The sequence below is a fragment of the Diplotaxodon limnothrissa genome, linkage group LG4, assembly GCF_057381915.1.
Source record: "Diplotaxodon limnothrissa isolate DT_005_m linkage group LG4, D_limnothrissa_male_GT1.1, whole genome shotgun sequence".
Lineage (NCBI taxonomy): Eukaryota > Metazoa > Chordata > Actinopteri > Cichliformes > Cichlidae > Diplotaxodon > Diplotaxodon limnothrissa.
Genome location: NC_140599.1, coordinates 26738039 through 26755310, shown reverse-complemented (window position 1 = coordinate 26755310; position 17272 = coordinate 26738039). Strand labels below are relative to the sequence as shown.

General features: G+C 38.0%; 3 protein-coding genes across 4 annotated transcripts; 2 read left to right on the top strand and 1 right to left on the bottom strand.

Annotated features, from left to right (window-relative positions):
• Positions 1–204: 204 nt before the first annotated feature.
• Positions 205–1738, top strand: LOC146634019 (uncharacterized). Its single transcript, XM_085352712.1, has 2 exons — positions 205–308; positions 1309–1738. The coding sequence occupies exons 1-2, from the start codon at positions 205–207 to the stop codon at positions 1736–1738; spliced, it is 534 nt and encodes a 177-aa protein (XP_085208838.1).
• Positions 1739–3195: 1457 nt separating this feature from the next.
• On the top strand, positions 3196–3859 carry apnl (actinoporin-like protein). Its single transcript, XM_085352711.1, has 2 exons — positions 3196–3299; positions 3403–3859. Exons 1-2 carry the CDS (start codon positions 3196–3198, stop codon positions 3857–3859), a joined length of 561 nt encoding a protein of 186 aa, XP_085208837.1.
• An 8313-nt stretch (positions 3860–12172) lies between these two features.
• ramp2 (receptor (G protein-coupled) activity modifying protein 2) lies at positions 12173–16673 on the bottom strand. 2 transcript variants are annotated; one of them, XM_085352709.1, is made up of 6 exons: positions 16592–16673; positions 15937–15999; positions 15815–15847; positions 13993–14010; positions 13696–13825; positions 12173–13607 (listed from the first exon to the last, which is right to left on the bottom strand). In XM_085352709.1, exons 1-6 carry the CDS (start codon positions 16650–16652, stop codon positions 13358–13360), a joined length of 555 nt encoding a protein of 184 aa, XP_085208835.1. In that variant the 5' UTR covers positions 16653–16673; the 3' UTR covers positions 12173–13357. The 2 variants fall into 2 exon arrangements, with proteins under 2 accessions (XP_085208835.1, XP_085208836.1); XM_085352710.1 differs by lacking the exons at positions 15815–15847; positions 15937–15999; positions 16592–16673 and adding an exon at positions 14242–14555.
• Between the last annotated feature and the right edge of the window lie 599 nt (positions 16674–17272).

Below are 17272 nucleotides of genomic sequence, written 5' to 3'. Positions count from 1 at the left end.
TCGTATACTTAAGGTATACTCGTTTTCAAACACGCCTACGTCATGTTAAGTTAATTCTTATGAGAATATTATATTTGAGGAGAGATATAAACCAGCTTTTTGGAGGTAATTAATCTTTTCAGCAATTAAATGTGTTGCTGCTAGCTGGTGAACTGTCAGTGGGTATTGTTCTAAGCTTTCAATCCTGCTTCTCTTGCAGTCAAGATGCCAGAAACAGCTGAGGCTGTGTCAGCCACTCTCACCACCAACAGAAACTGCACTATAGAAATAACCAATGTCAGCGGTAGCTACTGCCTCATTAACCCCAAGTAAGTCTGCAAATGTCTTTGTCAGTTTAACACTTGTAAAACTGATTAATTGAGAAAATAAATGGATAGCATTTAGGGCCAGACCTGAATGGCTGAATGTTTACTTCATAAAACATAAATCAATGAATGACATTGCAGGAAAAACATTGTGATGAACAATGGAAACTTCACAACATTATACATTAAGTTCACTAAAATGCTGCTTCTAAGCTCTTAAAAGCAACAACAAGTGACATGTCCTGCAATTCATAATTAGGTTTGGCTGCCTAGTGTTTGTGAATCACTGTTATTAAAAAAAAAAAAAGCATAACTAAGTTACATATATGTAATTATTATTTTCTTTTGCATAACAGCCATGTATAATTTGGGGGTCACCACAATCTCCACCTTGTGTTCTTTCTAATAATTCATAAACCTAAATTTCACAAGGAGGGCTCAATGGCACTGCAAGGAAAATGCAGTGCACCATCTATTATAACATTAATAAAATATTAATTTTATATAGCCACCTACTGTATTTCTCAACAATGTAATATGGATTTCCCCCCCTCCGACCACAAAAAGGAGAAAAAAATTAATAAAACACAGCAACAAAATAAATATAAACAATTCATGTCTATTGGAATCTGTGCCATCCTTCTACATTTATCTAGCTGTGGGAAGACAGGCCATATTTTGGATGGCTGGTTTTCATGTGTGACATTACTTTGCTGAGAACATCCACCTATCCATCATGCAGTGACACACACTGCCTCATTGCACATCGCATGCAGGTACACTCACTGTTGCTTAGAAGTCCACAGTAGTACTCCCAGTCACACTCCATCCATCAGCATAAGATGTTTCACCCTGGAAAGCCCAACACTCAAAAAGTAAATTGACAATCTCCACAAAAGTTACAAAAGTGTGTTTTTTCATCAAAAGTACGAGAAGTGTGACATAAAAGTTGTTAACTGATTAGTAGTGACGGTAAGGATTTATCTCTTGCTCTAATGTGTAGGGTGTACATGAAAAGTGGCTTCTGTCAACACCCGCCCCAGCCCACGATTCGTACCACCAAGACAGAAGTGTGCTCCTTCACCAAGGATGACAACACTGCCACGGGTGCCGTCGGCATTCTAACCTACGATTTGTTCCATATGCAGAGCCGGGTTTGCTCCGAGCGCATGGCGATCATGTTCTCTGTGCCTTTTGACCACAACCTGTATAAGAACCAGCTGGCCATGGGTGTGTTTGAGCAATCCCGTGCTTGTGACAAACAGCTGTATGACCGGATGTATGATGGGAAGGATCTCAGCAACTTCACCCGCTCTGAGGCAAATGGCTGTGGGCTGGAGTACAAGGCAACATATGTTGACCTGAGGGCCACAATGTCTACTGTTGGAAAAGCCATGGTTAAAGTGGAGCTCTATGATAAAATGGGTCATTAGTGTGCAGTCTACTGGTGTTCTGCTTTTCTGTGTTTTCTTGTTTTTCTAGTCGCAGAAAAATAAACTTCATTTGATTTGACGACTCTTGTCATCCTAAAAAAAAACATTTAGGAGAAGAGGAAGACTGATTTTGCTGTCATCTGTATTTTGTGTCTGCTGAAAGATATCAATATCTGACAGCCACCTCATTGATTCTCCATTAGCTTAGCTCTTGGGCTCATGTACACAGAATACTCTATTTTCGTTTATTATGGTAATAAAGCATTCAGACCCAATGCTTGTGCTACTTTGAGTGGGATATGTTTTCATTCATATGCTTTCATTATTACTGATGAACTGTAATCATTTTTTAATCTCTTATCTGGATCTGTCCAATTCTAATGAGCAACAACAGATGGAAGATGTTTTTTTAATTTCTACAAAAACAATATTGTTCTTCCTTCGCTGTTAGACTCTCCATCTTGCTTGATTGTGTGGTATTTGGAATGCAAGAGTTTCAGCAAGATACTAAGCAAAGTATCGCTCCAGAAATGTCTGTCCCAACTTGTTTGATCTGCTTTTTTTACTGTTTCACAATACAAGAGGAATGACAGTCCCGAAACACATTCATGTCTTGTTATTATAGTCTTGAAGGGCTCACCTCAGTGGTTGGGATCCAATGGGAAATTGTTGGAAACTGTTCAATTTAGCCACAGGCTAGGGTGTGGCTGTTTCATCCCACAGGGGAAAAGAGTAATATTTGTTCTCATAGTCTTCTTTTCGTGTGGGTCGTGTGTTTGGAAAGAGGGTGTGCTATCCTGTATTTAAGCAGGGTTGTACTTCAATTGGGAGGGTTTTCTGAGTGATTAATATATCCTTGGGGGGGGAAAAAAGAAAAAGTAGAAAAAGACAAAAAAAGGAAAACCAACCAGCAACTTTTACTGTTTTTGGACTTCAAGTACTAACAACGCTTCTCAGCAGGTAAGTCACTTCATTTAGGGAAAATACATTTAGAACAATGACTCTCCTAGCTCTTATAATTTGTAAGATATATAGAACTTTGATGAGGCTTTTGTTTGATTTCTTTAATGTATCTGTTGATAAAATGAGTGATCATGTTCTTTCATTTTCACTCTAACTTTATCACTGTGTAGTACTAATTATAAAGTACTGTCACTGGAGTGGTACACTCTGTTAAAAGACTGCAGCAATTCTATGTTCTCTTGTAAAATCTCATTAGCCTGTGAAATACACTATTTTTACGCAGTGACAGTCGATGTGTGCTTTTGAAGGTCAGCGTAATGATATTAGAGTACATCATCAGAGACGAGGTCGAACCTGAGTTCTATATTGTTATAAGTTTATTCCTATGATTCTCACTGCAGTTAGGAGGAAATAAACATCCATGTTACAGGTATGAGCTGGTTGACATTTAAATTATTTTTTATTAGATCAACAGAGCTCGCAGCCACTGCAACATGACAGAGACAGCTGAAGCTGTAGCTGCTGACGTGAGCAGCAAGAGAAGTGTGACCATCGAAATATCAAATCTCGCTAACAGCTACTGCCTTATTAACCCCAGGTAAGCCCAGCCCGTGTTGTGACTTTTCGGGCTTATATGAAATACATAGAAGACCAAAAAAAAAAAAATGTTGAATGCATTTTTCTATTTGTGTACTAATTAGGGTATACCTTGAGAATGGGGATGCATACAACCCACCGCAACCTACAGTGCGCCCTCTAAAGACAGAGGTTTGCACATTCACCAAGTCCAGCAGCAAAGCAACAGGAGCTGTTGGTGTACTGACCTATGACCTTTTCGAGAGGTCACAGAATGACTTCGCTGAGACTGTGGCTCTCATGTTCTCCGTCCCCTGGGACTACAACCTGTACAAGAACTGGTTTGCAGTGGGCATCTATAAAAGGGGCCGTAACTGTGACAAGGATTTGTACAAAGAAATGTACTACGAGAAGAATCAGCATGAACATGGGTTTGTCAGGGAGGAAGCCACTGGGTCAGGAATCAATTACATGGGTAACCGCCTAGATATCAGGGCCACTATGTGTCCTCTAGGCAAAGCTATCATGAAGGTAGAGGTGTGGGATAAGCTTCTTACACCCATGGGCCAGCAGGCATATTAAAGGGCCCCTTGATACCAGTATTTTTGTCATGTTTCCTGACAGCAGAATTCATTCTCTGCCTTCTGCTTCTTCCTGGTAGACTGTTTCTAATACAGCAGGCATTGTTGCTGACATGTGTCTGTATACCTGGATATTACCCTTCAGTAAATCTGCTTAAGATATGAATTTAGTTTGTTTATAAATTCACCCCCCACCCTCCCAGCCCCCGATCACACACACACACACACACGCACACACTGTATAATCACAGCTTCTCTCTGTTGCAATAGCATTCAGTTTTAAAATGGAATCTTTAGAAATGGAAATCAAAGGATGACTCACCGGAGGATGAGGGCATATAGCTTAATGAAATACACTGAAAGCTTGTCTTTATTTACCTTGACACTGTAGTCTGAGGAATAAAATAAACCTTTTTTCTGAAGCTATTTGTGTATGACTGTCTGTTGACTGAGTTTAGAAGATGCAAAGGGTTTAAAAAATGAGATTTCCAAAGCATGCGCCATGTGCTGTGCATTTATAAAGGCTTCATAAGGATCAATCTGAAGTGGGATTGATATAGACAAAAACAAAGGGTCCTGTTTCTTTTTGGGTGTCCCCTCCCCCCATGGCTGAATTCTACTTCGTCAAAGTCTTGGTATCACTTGAAAAACAATTGTATTATTTATGAAATTGTAATAGCTATTAGCTATGTTACGGCTAAATTACAAAATTTTCTGTAAAATCAAAGCATTCAATATCTCTAAAAACATGCAACGCAAGTCTGCGTTACTGGTTAGCCAAAAGATCATTCAGTATGCATGCCAAGTATCCTTGGGATAGATACTGTATGACTGGGTGAATGAGGCATGTTAAGTGCTTTGAATGGTCAAGTAGAGTAGAAAAGTGCTATTTTAGAACCAGTCCATTTACTGTTAATTTGCAGTAATAACTTGTAATGTAAGCTCATTACTTAATCTTTATGAAGCAGTAAACCTGAGATAACTTACATCTGCTTTCTTGTGATTATCATCTTGTCAAGTTGGATGAGATTTGGGTGAAGACCCTATTTTTGTAACTTGTGATACTTACTAAAAGCTTATAACTATTTAATTGGGTAGAAATTACCATCTTGTTGTGTAATGTCGTCATCAGATTTTATTTTCCAGTAATGGCACAGCCAATTCTTTGAAGAGACAGTCATTAACCTTAGGGAAATTTCCCTGTGAGCTTGTCACAAAGAAGGCACAATATCTCCTCTTAATTCACATCTTGTATGAGGTTATTATAGGTTCTGCTTATTCCGTCTACAATCTCAATACTGCCTTCCTGATTCTGTTTTCCCATTAGATTTATGGTGGTTTCGCCGTATTAACAGTTCAAACCACAAAGAAGCTCAGATCAAAGGTTCTGCACTCTGTCACCTCTGCATTTGCATAAAAGCCAAACATAGAAAAGAGGCATAACCTCAGCATGTTTAAGCACAATCCCTGAAGCACTGTTGAGTGACACTGGAGAAACGAAACAGTCCCTATAAACAGATGGGAACACTAACAAGAAACTTTTAGGTGTTTTTTTTAGGTATTAACTTAAGGACAAATGCCTGCACATTCCTTTCAAATTTTCCTCTTCAATCTCTCCTTAGCATTTACTATACCTGTGCACACAAGTACACATTTATTATTTGCATCATACTGTTTACTGCATGTGTTTGTGTAAGTGTGCTCCAGTATTTGCATCTACATTAGTATGTACAGTATGTGTTTGCACCCTTTTGTGGTGAGCATCTCTTAGTCTGGATACGCACCTGCGCCTGCAGATATTTCATATCAAATGCATTCTTTTGTGCATTCTTTTGTGCATTATGCGATTTGTATTTTGAAGTGAAAAAAATCTTTGGAGAACAGTGCAGGATTAGACCCTTAAGCAAGGAAGAAAAGATATGAGAATTTTTTTTTCTAGGTAGATAAATATAAGAGGCTCAGCATTTGAGGACTGAAACAGATGCTAAACACGAGGGAATCTGACTACTTTTCTGATAAAACCTTCTGTTCCAATCCTTCCCGGATGTTAAGAGGCAAGGGAAGTGAATAAAAGCACGAGAGGAGCAAAGTCAACATGTCTTTTTATGAGACATATATCAGCTGATCACATTTAAACGACTGCAAGGTTCTAGTTACAAACACTACAGGAAGTTGAGAAAAAAAATTTTTAAAGCACACAGCAACTCAAATAAAATTGGAAAACATGGGAAAATATAAAAACTGTTATTTATTTGCATTTTTAGGAAGCATTTTTACTTTATAATAGCATTTTCTGCATTATTATATCACAAATAATAATTATTGAATTCATTTCTGGCACTACTAATATAGTGGCTACATTTTTCATCAATTTTCACTTTATTTTTAGAAAAAGAAAAGAAGACACATGAAGCTTTGGAAAGGAGTGGCTTCCTTTCCATAATCCCCACCTGTTATTTCCTGTGTCTATTTAACATATTTTTTGATAATTAATTCTTAATATTAAATTTCAGCTTCCAGTTTATTTTGTTTTACAGTGATTCTAATCGCCAACAGTGTTTAAGAAATATATTTGTCAATCTGGTCGTGCAAAAGAAATTTCCATGATCTAAAGTTTGACCGTGGGCCTATACCTCTGTGTAAAAATCACCCAGGTTATAATCAGCTGCATAAAAGATATTATTGCCCCTTAAAATAAACAGGCTTCTACTTAAAAAGGTTAGTTTTTCAGCATCGTCAACAACAGAATAAGCTCTCAAAGACTGCCATCTAGAGGCCTCCTACATATATTATCTCACACAATTACCTGCTCTAAGCATTTTAGAGACAGCTGGGGGAAAGTATTTGGGTAAAAACCTTTTCTAAACTCTACAGTTTGTATACGACATTCATAATATAATATGTCCCATGAATAGCTATTTCAAATTCTTGGTTTTAAGAGGTAAAGCTGGCTTTGTGTCCTTCAGAAACTGATTACTCCGTGTCTCCTTCTCCTACCACCAGCTACAAACATGTCTTGACATCCAGCAGTGTCTGGTACACTTTGATAGTTTGCTGTGCATCTGACCTGATGTGTGTCAGGCTGGTACCCAACACCTGCAGCCCCAACTCTGGAGCTCAGTTTCAGGCTTCAGTCTCAGTCAGGTTCAGTTTCTGTAAGAGTGGGGAAAAAGGGGGAAGGTTGGCTTACACAGACGTGCTTGTTTGTTTTGTTTTCAAAGATTTATGCGGTTTATATTTCACAAACTCTTAATAATTCCTTTAAGCTGATACATGAAGGTCAAATGTCATGTTATTCCTGGCAGGGAACTGTCATACCATTTTAGTTTGTTATTTTTGAATCTCTCAGCATGTAGAGTGACACAGATGTGTATCATGTAACAATACCGATAGCCTGAAGGAAAACACTTAGGTGTTCTTTATTTTCAGAAGTTTTACATTAACAAAATCATTCTTGATGCTTTGAATCCTCTAAATATTTTTAATCTTGTAAAAAAGGATAGCGATTTGAATTTGAAACGTTCAGCTTTTTTTTTTAATTAACACTAAGCATATTCATTTAAACTTGAATTTATCCTGTCAGTCGACCTACTTTCCTTTTTATACCTTTAAGAAAATAAAATTTCAATGCAATAACCCCTACATAAAATTGCTCCATAAAGTAGCTAGAATTGATATTTTTATGCAAAAAGCATTAAGAAAGGATATTTGTAGTGATGACCTCACAGAAAAAAAATAGTTAAAATAAGTGAAACCAGGCTTCCCTTCACACTGAAGCATTCCCATGATTCCCAGCTCATTATTGGTTATCCTGCTTGAACACTTGGTTTTTTGACTGTTTGTTTTTTTGCTCAGAATTGCTCACAATATCCAGCTGTTTTGAATAAAAAGCACACTTATTGTTTCTGCCCAGGGCAAATTGGCAATTAAAGTAGCAGGTTTAGTGAACAATGTTCAGTATCTGCTGGATACAACAAAGAAGGCGTTTTCTCACAAGTTTGCAGTATCAGCTGAAAAAAAATGTGTGTTTACAGTTCATATATATATATAATTTGCTTTTTCAGGGATAAATGTCTCAGGTTCCTCATCAAACTGTTGATCTGCAGGCTGCTGCAGGCCTTGCTCCTTTTCATCATCACTGGAGAACTGATGTTTCTGGCTCTTTTCATTTTCATTTTCAGCTGGCAGTGAAACAAGGTTATCCATGCTTCATATTTCTTTGAGTTTATTCTGACTGATCTAGCAGCCGTTTTCATGTCAAACCTAGCTGAATGTACAGTCATCTGCTGCCAGCATGGTGTCAGCCAGCTGAAGGGTCAGCTCTGACACAGCAGTACCAGCTGCCTGGCTCTCACACAACAAAGTAATTACTCATGTCACACTGAATGACTCGCATCAGTGGGTGCGATCTTTAATTTTCATCAAATCTGGACAAACTCCAGTGTGTATGTGTGGCAATAATCTAGCAAGTGGGGAAAAAAACATGTGTCATGCAGAAAAAGTTTATTAGGCATCAGGACATCTATAAATCAAATTAAATATCACTAATTGATCAAGAACCTGATATAGGCTGACTTAAGATTCTCCCTTTCATCAGTCATACATGAATCCCCAGTCACACTATCAAGGGCACATATGAAAGCCTGCAGCAGTTGATAGATGCCCTAACATGCCCTCATTCCAACCACACTGCCAGATCACTGGGGTATTGCAGTCATGGGTTCCCATAGTGAGATGATCCAGAAGCACCTAACAAAGAGCCAAAACTCAACACCGTCAACCAGGTGCACAGCTGAGGCTCACTGGTCCCTCCTACTGAGAGAGAGGGGGGCAGTGTATCTTTTTTTTGCTCTAAAAAGTTTATTTCAGAAATACATGTTGGTGTGTTCATGGCTTTTCTATGAGAATTAGTTTAAGTAGAAACTAATTCCAAAACAAGGTTAGGTTTGATAAAAAGGCTGTTTACATTTTATGCTCTGTAAAATCTAAATGCAATCAGAATGTAATTATTTGAAAATATCTTAAAACAAGAGTTCATTCACAATGGAACACAGAAAACTTGGTTTAAACTGGGAGATTTTACAATTTCATTAAAAAAAATATTAGCTAATTTTTCATTTAAGTACAGGAACATGTTTAGAGAAAGTTGGAACAATGGCAAAAAGTTCTGGGAAAGTAAATGGTACTAAAAAGAATCAGCTGGAGGAACATCTTGCAGCTAATTAGGTGAATTGGAAACATGCGACTAACATGATTGGGTATAAAAAGAGCATTTTCGAGAGGAAGAATTTCTCAGAAGTAAAGATGGGTAGATATGTATAGTAATTTCTGAATGTATAGGGGTGGAATTAGTAGCTTACACATCTGGAAAGACACCTTCAGTGCTGAAAGATATATACAGGTTTTAGATTAACATATGGTCCCATCCCATTTAGGGATTTCAGTGCAATTCAGGTAATTTTATATAGTGCCACATCACATATTTGGTGATTTGGCACTATATAAAAATTTGGTGATTTGGCACTGTATATAGTGCCAAATCACAACACCAGTTGTCTGAAGGCAGTATATGCTGCATTCTGTATCAACTAAAGGCTTTTCAATGAGCCTTTAGAACTCCCTGATAATAATGAATTGCAACAATCCAGCCTAGAAGTAATAAATGCATAAACTAGGTTTTCAGAATCACTCAGGGATAGGATATTTCTATTTTTAGACATTTTGCGCAAAATGCAAGAAGGCAGTCCTTCTACATATTTGTTTAATTTGCATATTTAAGAACATATCCTAGAGCTGAGGTAATGCCATACAGAGCAGGTATCTGGTTGGACACCATGTTTCTATGATTTCTAAGGTCAAGTTTTATTTGAATTTAGAAGCAGAGATTAGTGTCACCCAGGTCTTTTGTCTTTGAAACATTCCTGTAGTTTAACTAGTTGTTGTGTGTTTCCTCTGGCTTCATGGATGGATAAAGCTGGGTATCTTCTGCATAGCAATGAATATGTATGCCGTGTCTTCTAATAGTACTGCCGAGGAAAGTATAATATAAATAGAATTGGTCCCTGCACAGAACCTTGTGGAACTCCGTAATTAATCTTAGTGTGTGAACAACACTCCTCATGCGCATTAACAAATTAGAGTCTATTCGATACATATGATTCAACCCACTACAACTACGATTTCTGCAGTAAACTATTGTGATCGATTGTATCAAACTGCACTGAGGTCTAGCACGACAAGCATAGAGATGACTCCATTATCATAAGAAGAGTATTCATAACCTTACTAATGCTGTCTGAAACTCTTCAAATTAACCGTTTCTCTGCAGATTAGTTAACTGTTTCACAACTACTCTTTAAATAATTTTAGAAACAAAAGGAAAGGTAGAGATGAGCCTATTAGCTAAGTTAGGTCAAGTGTTCCTTTTTAAGTGTAAACTCTTTTTGAAAAGTCAAAATGAGCTAATATGTTTCTTAAAATATTGCAATCAAATCATTGCATTTTTTTTACTTAAATTTTTCAACTCAAAACAGGGTCCCTATGAAAATGCATTTGGATCAGCTGATTTATACTCAGCATATTATCTAATAGTACTGTGGTATATCTAAGAGGTTGGAGAAGAAACTATTGACCTCATACACTTGAAACGATTCCTGTTGAAATGATAGTTCGTGGCGCTACTACAAACCAATCCCAGATCCCTCAGAGAACATGTGTTGTTGATACATATTTAATATGTACATGCCTCTAAAAATAGAAACATTCAGAAGTATGTCACTATTTTTCTTTGTTTTATTGATGTGATGGGAAGCATCTCCCTTACTAAAGTGAGACACCCACAATGTCTTCCAGGAAGTTTTGATTTTGTTATGCTTTTGTTTTGAAGTCCATTAACCACTCTCTTTTTTGAGGTCAGCTTCCTGAAGGCCTGATTCATGGAGTGCACACACGATTACGGCCTAATGATGCTCACCTGAAAGGAGTTCTCCAATTATCCACTGCTAGTGGGTTAAACCATCAGATGAGAGCTGAGGGTGGGATCGGGCTGAATCTTCAATTTGGTTTGATTTAGTTAGTTTGCATATTATTTAGCTGGGGTGTGTTTGTAGTCAGATATATGTGAGCTGTGTTAAAATAACTACAGTATTTGTCTTTTGTAGCTGGACTGTGTCAGGGGAAATCTTTTAAATTTTATTGGTGGTGGTATGACCTGCACCTATTTAAGGAGGGGTTTTCTGAGCAGCTGCATTGGTCATTTTTAGATGTGTCACTGGTGAGCGTGTTAAACCTCTGTATGTGTAAAAGAAATATATTCTGAGCAATGACTGTTTTTTCCCATTTGGTCCCCTTCACATTACCTTGCGAGCACTACATATATCTATTTGTTTATATGGTTTGGCTTGTTTGTGGTATTTTTATTACTGTTTTAAGCCATTAAATAGCAGCTTCATTGCCCAATGATATTGATCATTGGGCAGGTGGTGCCTTTAGTGCACTTGTATGTAGTTCCATGCACTTAATTGTGCCCATTTGCCAAAACATGCTGTTCCAGAAACAAAGGATTAAAAACCCAACAATGGGTTAACAGAGCCAAATACTGTCAAGCCTTGCATTGCTGTGATAGTAGAGATGAAGAAAAGATTATTAACAGGCTCCACTGTGTACAGGACTTTTGTGCTTAAGTATTTTCATGAAAAAATCAGTGTTTTTTTCCTTTCTTTGTTTTTTCTTGTGTTGTTTTGATAGTGGTGTCTGTGTTCAAAATTTACTTGTTTATGTCTGTTTGTCAGTTTTTAATAGAACCACCAGAGGGCAAAATTTCTTTCCTGAAACATTTTAAAGCTCATGTACAACTATTGGCCCTTTGTGTATAGAATGTATGTTAATATTTTGTGATTGATAAAACATGACTGATGTTGATTGCAGAGTCTCATCTTGCGCAATGGCACCAGAAAATGTATTTCCTGGCTCTAACTATAAGACGTAACGCAAAGTTGGATGAGATCAGAAGGGGGTGGGGAGGATGAGAATGACCCGAAATCTAGAGAGGAAGAAGGTCACTAAACACATTTTCCCACCCAGTCCTGCCAAACACACACACATAGACGCACACACAAATGCAGGCCCACCCTGTAGTGTTTTGTGTGCCAGATGAGGGCGTGATACATGACTGTTGTCACTGCTTCCTTCACTACCTCAGCACTTGAAGAGCACAGCAACTGCACTGCAATATACTGATCACTAAAGAGACAGTGAAACACTGACTAGAGCAAAAAGCAAGACCATCTGCCTTACACACAAGGGAAAAGGGTGTTTAATCAAATAGCTGCAAAGGTGAAAGGGTAATTTCACAAGAATGGTACTGTATTTACAAGTCATAGTAAGCATACAACTGTAGATTTATTGGTTTAAAATATAAAAAATAAAAATGCATACAGTTCATGGCATGAGAGCAGGCAGGATGTACTTTCACAGTAAGTCCATGAAGTCCTGACAATAGCAGAAATACATAAGAGTATATAAATACACATTTTTGTTCTAAATCTGAAAGCACTTATAGTGGCTTTATTGTCATTCAGGGCTAAAGATAAGACTTTTATCTTTTTGTCATTGTTCAGTGTTTGTCACAATTCTGTGCAGGCAACTTAAAATGTCTTTTGTCTGGAGGGAGATACGATTTTCTTTTAACCAGCTTCTCATCACATGAGTATGAAGATTACTTACAGTTAATAAAAACAGGCCTCGACCCTTTGAACAATTTGTGTGCTGTGACTTGAATAACTAGATCCATGCATATGGTTAACTTCTTCTCCTCCCTACACATACACACTATTGAGTGTTTAGGACCTTTGTCAAAGATCAGATATGAACATCTTTCTCCTTTTCAGAATTAAAAATCATTTAGTTTCTAAATGCTGTCTTCATAAATATATTTTATATTTTTAGGCTCAAAGTTTAACAGCAAAAAAACTAACAAAACATTGTCTATGAATGCAAAAGCAGCTCAGTAATAAACTTTACCTTGTCTTTCATCAGCCCGAGTGTCTTGCATAAAACAAAGTGTCAATACAAATTTTGTTTCTACTTTTACAAGCTCCGGAGCTTTCGTCAGGCTAATCACAAATATTGGGTTCTCCAGTATAAATGAAATACTGTGAGCAAACAAGAGATGACCAATGCTTCAAGCAACGGCCAACTCTAGTGTCAAGTGGTTTAAAACAAAACATTTTTGTCACAGTAAATGAGATACAGTATAGTACAGAACATAGTTTCTGACAGTGTTTGTCTGTATTAAGAAGTATGTCACCTAAGAGAAACAGCTGTGATGCCACAGAACATTATCTCTGAGATAGTGCCAACTATGTCTATGTGGCTAATTTAAGTTGTGAAGTGCAGAAGATCTAAAGATTCAGTCTCTGCTGAGATGAAAGTGTATGAGCAGTCTGTAAACAAGGTTAGGGGAAAAGAGAGAACATAGCTGAGCAGAGATTTTAGGTTATCAGGAGTTGCCATCCCCATTTTTGGTCTTAAGTACCACCAGGCTAACCATGACAGGGATCAGGCAGATGGGCGTGATGACCAAAGCAAACATGATGGCAGGTGGTGGGTCACTTAGCTCATCTGTGGGACAATCCTTGAAAAAAAGGGAATGAATGTCCAAAAAGGTCTGTTCCACCACACGGTTGGGCCATGGGATGAAGTATAAGTCACATATGTCTTCTGTACACATGCTTAGGTTGCTGTACCAACTGAATAGAAGGAGAACATGAAAAGTAAATTAGAAATTGGCATTTAAACAAAAAACATTCATTTTAAATATAAATGCACCCTACTTACCTGTTTACCTTACTCCAAACGCACCAGTCAGTTTCGTTCAGTGATGCCATTGCAAGCTTAAAACTTTGCACACAGTAAACAGCAAACATGTCGGAGAGGCAGCCCATTCCATCTGACTCATCTTCACAAACTACAGAGCAGAAGAGAAGAATCAACAACAACAAAAAAGGGGGGAAAGGGAAAAAGAAAGTGGCTTTAAAAATGAGTTGTACATAAAACAACTTCTGCAAGACTCCCTTTATCAAATTATATATGAAGATATATGATTATGTATGTTTAGAAGGTTATGCCACTTACCAAACTGTCCAGTGGCATCTGAAAGAGAAGAAAAAACACTTTTTAGCTTAAAAACATGTACATGAAGCAGTAAGTCTCTCCAAATCTGCCATGTAAGCCCTTCCTAATTCAGTTCATTAAAAAACGCATCTGTCCAAGCAAATCGGAGTACCATGGGAATTTTTAGTCTACTTTAGATAATGAATTCTTTCCACATCTCTAGCACAGAGGCAGGCACTTTCATATATAAAAGGGAGACCACACACTCACCGAAGAGAAAGGAGAGGAATAACCCTATGAAACCAAGTGCTCCCTTCATGTCAGAAAAAATGAATAAAGGTGTGTTTTCCCCAGCGTATAACCATGTATAAAAAACCAAAACTTCTTAGACTTCGCACAGCGAGGCATAACAGGAAACCCGACAGGATGGAAGAGAAGCAGTGCAATCTTCGGTTACCAGATGTCCAAACAATGTTACCCGCGGTTACCAGATGTTCTTCGAAGATCTGTCTGATGGCCCTGCGCCTTGGCAGCAGCTCTCCCCCTCTCTAACACACGTTTCTTTAAAAATTTCTTCCGCTTTTAAAGGGGTGGAGGCAACAAAGATTGTCCTCTCCATTCTCCCAAATAAAAGGGAGCACACCCAAGCTGGGGCTGGACTCACATCTGAAAACCCTTTACTCTTTAACTCTTGTTCTGCTTTTTAGTCTCAGTTTCTCACAGTCGAAGGCCTGGCCAGCTCACAGCATGTGATTTATTTGCCTTTTGGGCTGCCTCTGCCAAATAGGAAACATAAGTAAACATTTAGGACTTAGCGTTTCGGGGTGGATGTAATCATGACTCTGCAGGGTGTGCTCTGCAGACAGCCATGATTTCATATTTAGGTTAATTTGACCAAACCTGGAAAGAGTTGTTTGTCAGAGTTGACCAGCTGTTTAAAGGGCCAACTATCGTTACGCGTGCATGCTAGTAGGAAAACATTCTGTAATTAACGCTACAAGTACGGGAAATCTTGCTCATGTGTGTGATACATCTGGAAGATAGTTTCTCACTGTCCCTACTCACCACTTAAAAAAAAAAAATTGTGTGCAAGAGAGGTGCTTTCACTGATTGAATTAAAAATGAAATCTATGGTTTAGGGTTTCTCACAACCAGCTTGTTAATTTATGACACTAAATCCATATGTTCGGCCTCTCACAACATCTGTTTGCCAAGCAACCTTTTGATTTAGTAATGACATCAGGAAATGTGTTCTCTTTTTTTTTTCCAGCGGGTGGGGGGCTCAGAGTTGAGAGCACTGGCAGGGGGAGGAGGGGGACAGTCGGGGGATACAGGAAAAAAGGAAAAAAAGGAAGGCACAGGATGAGGAACAGTGAAAGGGGCACTGCTCCAATGTTCTAGTTGTTTCACAACTCAGAGTTCATGCGTTGATCACAGACGTTGCGTGGGGTGAATGACGAACAAATTTAGGAAGTCGAGCCAGGTGGGGGCTGCTCGTGATGAGGTTTCAGTTAACCTCCAACCCCAAACCATTACGGGCCTCATGTCCACTGACGTTGACCCCTTACTGGTAGAGACCTCCCCAGGAGTTTGTCTTGGATTCTCATGGTAATACACAAGGACAAATCTTGGCAGAAAAAAGGATCCCTGAGTTCTGCTTTTCTGGTTTGTCAGTTCCAGACCAGGCAAATAAGTTTAGAAATGTAATCCAAAGCAATTCCTCAGAGGACACAATTACATAAACCCTATTTGGAACTGTAAAAATACAAAATCTAGGACATATAGACATAGATGTATAGCTGTCAGTCTATAATAAAGTGACAGAGAAAATGTATGCACTTACTAAGAGTCATCATCCTGTCTGTTGAGTTAAACTCTGCAAAGAAAGGGTATCAGTTAGTGAGCAGTCATGCATGAATTTTGTTTCTTCCTTGGTTTGTTGCTTATTTCTGTAAATGTACTTACCTACTGTTACTGTCGGACGCACAGTTACCTTTTCTTCACTTTGACATACCACTGCTGTGCTTGCTGTAATAAGAGGAATAAAATAAAGACCTGAACACTGGAATATAACTGTTGATTTAAAACACCACAATATTTTATACGTGCAAATAATCTTCTATATGTAGTTTGCAGGCCTGACTGGGGCAGTAAAGGAAATAACATGCCATGGTGAATGAACAAATGAGTGCATCCTCCCTTTGTCTAGCCCTTTTCTAGGGAAATCTTAATGTGTTCAACTCAAAAGCTCATCCCATGTGATCACGGTCTTATTGCGCGAAATAAATAAGTAATTGACTGAAATATTTTATTTATTAAAGACTCGTGACAACTGCATTTAAAAAAAAATGCAACAAGATTCATAAAAATATCCTCCTAAAGTAAAAAAAAACTGATCCAAGACAAATCAGTTGTCTTGGGCTGATCACAATTACTCTGTGACCCTTAATCCAAACTGTTTCAGTGTAAAACTCAGTCATGGCATTGACTAAACTCCTTACTAAAATCTACTAATTACTAAAAGTTTTCTTTGAATTCTTACTGAGAGGTGAGTTCTTGGAAAAGTTAAAAGATTAAGTCAGAATAATAAAAATTAGGATAGCATAAAGCCTTTACTTACCCCAGATGAAAAAAGGCATAAAAACTCTGAAATACATAACTAAGAATCTGGTGAGTGTCATTTTGCCTAATGTTCTTCTCCTCTTCCCTGATGGGTAAGAATTACATATCTCAACCTTTTGCAGGAAGGCTGTGTAAAGCAACAGGAAGCCCTCATTTCCTAGTAGGGGCGGACTCACCAAATGGGGCAAAGAGCCTCTGATAAAGTTAGGACTATTGCGGCCCATTGGTGCAGGACTATCAATCTCTCTCTCTCTTCATCTATTTCCTTAGTTTGTCCCACCCTCTGTTTTCAGGGGCCACACTTTGTCCTGTTTTTCTCTTCCCCGCTTTCTGCCTCTTTATTTATCATTGCAAGCAGAATTTTATTGCAAACATGGTTTCCAGCTGCAGGAGTTTCTGATCAAATGCAAGCTATGTTAGACTGACAGGATACATGCTGCTGACAAGTCGCTTTTCATGTCTTGCATAAATAAAGATTTAGAGAAGTAAATGTTTTAAGTCAATTATTTTTAGGAGAAACACACAGGGTTGCAAATCACAAAGAAGAGATACTTTTTTAGCTTATTGTTCAGAAATATCAGACAAAGTTTTAATGAATCTACAGTTAATCTACATTTTTTTAGGTTATAGATTCATATTTCATTACTGTGGAGCAACTGACTAACCGTGGGTAAAGAAT

Bases quoted from the DNA above. Each gene is read 5' to 3' on its own strand.
- LOC146634019 (XM_085352712.1), top strand. From the start codon at position 205: ATGCCAGAAACAGCTGAGGCTGTGTCAGCCACTCTCACCACCAACAGA. The intron at 309-1,308 runs GTAAGTCTGCAA...TCTAATGTGTAG, and splicing joins TACTGCCTCATTAACCCCAA to GGTGTACATGAAAAGTGGCT.
- apnl (XM_085352711.1), top strand. From the start codon at position 3,196: ATGACAGAGACAGCTGAAGCTGTAGCTGCTGACGTGAGCAGCAAGAGA. The intron at 3,300-3,402 runs GTAAGCCCAGCC...TGTACTAATTAG, and splicing joins TACTGCCTTATTAACCCCAG to GGTATACCTTGAGAATGGGG.
- ramp2 (XM_085352709.1), bottom strand. From the start codon at position 16,652: ATGACACTCACCAGATTCTTAGTTATGTATTTCAGAGTTTTTATGCCT. The intron at 16,000-16,591 runs GTAAGTAAAGGC...CTCTTATTACAG, and splicing joins TATGCCTTTTTTCATCTGGG to CAAGCACAGCAGTGGTATGT. The intron at 15,848-15,936 runs GTAAGTACATTT...CTTTCTTTGCAG, and splicing joins GCGTCCGACAGTAACAGTAG to AGTTTAACTCAACAGACAGG.